At 47.1% G+C, this 3,222-nt stretch overlaps 1 protein-coding gene across 1 annotated transcript; it reads right to left on the reverse strand.

The window, feature by feature from the left end:
- Positions 1-1,364: 1,364 nt before the first annotated feature.
- LOC144486356 (uncharacterized) lies at positions 1,365-2,642 on the reverse strand. The gene is made up of 2 exons (XM_078204387.1): positions 2,619-2,642; positions 1,365-2,174 (listed from the first exon to the last, which is right to left on the reverse strand). The coding sequence occupies exons 1-2, from the start codon at positions 2,640-2,642 to the stop codon at positions 1,590-1,592; spliced, it is 609 nt and encodes a 202-aa protein (XP_078060513.1). The 3' UTR covers positions 1,365-1,589.
- Positions 2,643-3,222: the final 580 nt, after the last annotated feature.

Genomic DNA, 3,222 nt, shown 5'->3' on the forward strand with positions numbered 1-3,222 from the left:
CGCCTCTCTCGCTGCCCGCCTCTCTCGCTGCCCGCCTCTCTCGCTGCCCGCCTCTCCCACTCCCAGTGGCGGCACGGTGGGACAGTGGCGGCACGGTGGCACAGTGGTTACCACTGCTGCCTCACAGCACCCGGGACCCGGGTTACATTCCCAGCTTGGGTCACTGTCTGTGTGGAGTTGGCACATTCTCCCCATGTCTTTGTGGGTTTCCTCCGGGTGCTCTGGTTTCCTTCCACAGTCCAAAGATGTGCGGGTTAGGTGGATTGGCCATGATAAACTGACCCTTAGCGACAAGCTAGGGTAAATATATGGGGATAGGGCCTGGGTGGGATTGTGGGTTGGTGCAGAGTCGTTGGGCCGAATGGCCTCCTCTGCACTGTAGGGATTCTATGTACATTGTGGTTTAGACAAAAATAAATAACTTTCAGATTGTGCCTTATGACAGAACCTGGGGGATGTAAAAAGTAAACCCTGAATGCAGCACACATACAGTTATAAATAAGTGTTAAGTTAAAACAATTATATACAATAAAGTTCATTTTGATAAAAAGAATTGTGTAGCTCTGTTGGTTTAAAGAAGGTATTCAGCTTTCTTTAATGAAGGAATGACAATGCCAAGGCCAGACCTTGTTTCCTCCTTGGTGGAGATGTGACCTGTGTCCACATCTCCACTTCACTCTTCCACTGATTCAGACCCCGAGAACATCGGCGGGTAATCAGACCCTGACAATTCACACTCGCTTTCAGCCATTCCTCACAAAAGCTGCTGGGATTGTAATCTTCTGCCCAAAATTTTATTTTTCTTTAGTTTCCAACATTCAGCAAGAATTCTGTGACCATCTATGAACCCTGACAGTCTTACGGTGAAGGAAGAAACTGGAGCCAATCTTTACTTGGAATAGATTTATTCAGAGTGAAACATTACAAGTATATACCTCCTAAGTAACTCATTGTTAGTCTCCCTTTCTATGTCATAGAGGTTTACAGCATGGAAACAGGCCCTTCGGCCCAACTTGTCAATGCCGGCCCTTTTTTTTAAACCACTAAGCTAGTCCCAATTGCCCGCCTTTGGCCCATATCCCTCTAAACCCATCTTACCCACGTAACTGTCTAATCGCTTTTTAAAAGACAAAATTGTACCGCCTCTACTACTACCTCTGGCAGCTTGTTCCAGACACTCACCACCCTCTGTGTGAAACAATTGCCCCTCTGGACACTTTTGTATCTCTCCCCTCTCACCTTAAACCTATGCCCTCTAGTTTTAGACTCCCCTACCTTTGGGAAAATATGTTGACTATCTAGCGGACCTGTACCCCCCATTATTTTATAGACCTCTATAAGATCACCCCTCAGCCTCCTACGCTCCAGAGAAAATAATTCCCAGTCTATTCAGACTCTCCTTATAACTCAAACCATCAAGTCATGGTAGCATCCTCGTAAATCTTTCCTGCACTCTTTCCAGCTTAAGAATGTCCTTTCTACGATAGGGTGGCCAGAACTGTACACAGTGCTCCTTCCTAAAATGTGGTCACTCAATTGATGCGATTAACAGCCACAGAGCATCTAATCACTGCAACTGCCTTGGTGTCTCAGCAGTTTGGATGAACAAGTGAATCCCTGCCCACACACACAGCAGGTGAATGAATCTCTGTGTTATGAAATCGTTGGTGAGTCAGTAAGTTGGATAAATCATTGAATCCTTTCTCACACACGGAGCAGGTGAACGGTCTCTCCCCATTGTGAACTCGCTGGTGAGTCTGTAGGTGGGATGACTGAGTGAATCTTTTCCCACACTGAGAGCAGGTGAATGGCTTCTCCCCAGTGTGAACGCGCTGGTGTCTCCGCAGGTTGGATGAATCACCGAATCCCTTCCCACAGTCAGAACAGGTGAATGGCTTCTCCCCGGTGTGAACTCTCTGATGTCTCAGTAGATCGTATGACATTCTAAAGCTCTTTGTGCAGTGAGAGCAACTGAACGGTCTCTCCTCAGTGTCCAGCAGCACAGATTGTATGAAGCAACTCCCACAGTCAGAGCATTTAAAATGTGTCTCATTGGTGTGGGTGCCTCGTTGTCCCAGCAGACTGTCAGTCTGACTGAATTCCTTCCCACACACGGAGCAGGTGAATGGAGTCTCCCTGGTGTGAATGCGTCGATGTCTCACCAGACTTGATAACTGAGTGAATCCCCTCCCACAGTCAGAGCAGCTGAACGGCCTCTCCCCGGTGTGAATGCGTTGGTGTGTCAGCAGGAGGGATGAGTGAGCGAATCCCTTCCCACAGTCAGAACAGGTGAACAGTCCCTCACTGGTGTGAAAGCTCTAGTGATTCCTCAAAGCAGATGCCCGTGTGAATCCTTTCCCACACTCCGAGCAGGTGAATGGTCTCTCCCCAGTGTGAACTCGCTGGTGTATCAGCAGGTTGGATGAATCACTGAAGCCTTTCCCACATTCAGAGCAGGTGAACAGCCTCTTCCCAGTGTGAACTCTCTGGTGTCTGTGCAGGGTGGATGAATCAATGAATCCTTTCCCACACATCGAGCAGGTGAATGGCCTTTCTCCGCTGTGACTGCGTTGATGAGTTTCCAGCTCACAGGGAGCACGGAATCCTTTCCCACAAACCTCACATTTCCAGGGTTTCTCCATGGTGCTGGTGTCCTTGTTGTTTATCCTTGTTTGATGATCAGTTGAAGCCTCGTCCACACACACAACACGTGTACAGCTTCTCTCCACTGTGAACGGTATGATGTTTTTTCATGCTATGCAACTCAGTGCTTTTCCAGTCACACTGACGATTGACATCTTTTCCACAGACAAACATTTATACTTCCACATTCAAAGGTTGAAGAATAATCGAGTGACTCAAGCCAAGATGTTTGTTTTGAGTTTTGCATCTGAAAATCTTTCCCTTGTAATACCTGTAAAGAGAGTTTACAAAATTAATCACTCAGTCTGCGATAGAAATTCTGAACAGACAATTCTAGTTTCGAAGGAATATTCTTTCCACCCTCAATCCTCAAAATCTGCTAATCTCCACACCACACAGTCTCCCTCTATCCCCACTCTGCTGTACGTAATTCTACACCTTGGAAATTCTGCTGATGGGCAGATCTCTGTTAACTGCTTCCTGTCTTGGACTCAGAGATAGTAAGAAATAGGAACAGAAGCAGGCCATTCACCCCATCAAGCCTGCTCTGTCACTCAGTATGATTAAGGTGAAAGGTGC

This window comes from Mustelus asterias, unplaced genomic scaffold, assembly GCF_964213995.1.
Source record: "Mustelus asterias unplaced genomic scaffold, sMusAst1.hap1.1 HAP1_SCAFFOLD_322, whole genome shotgun sequence".
Classification (NCBI taxonomy): domain Eukaryota; kingdom Metazoa; phylum Chordata; class Chondrichthyes; order Carcharhiniformes; family Triakidae; genus Mustelus; species Mustelus asterias.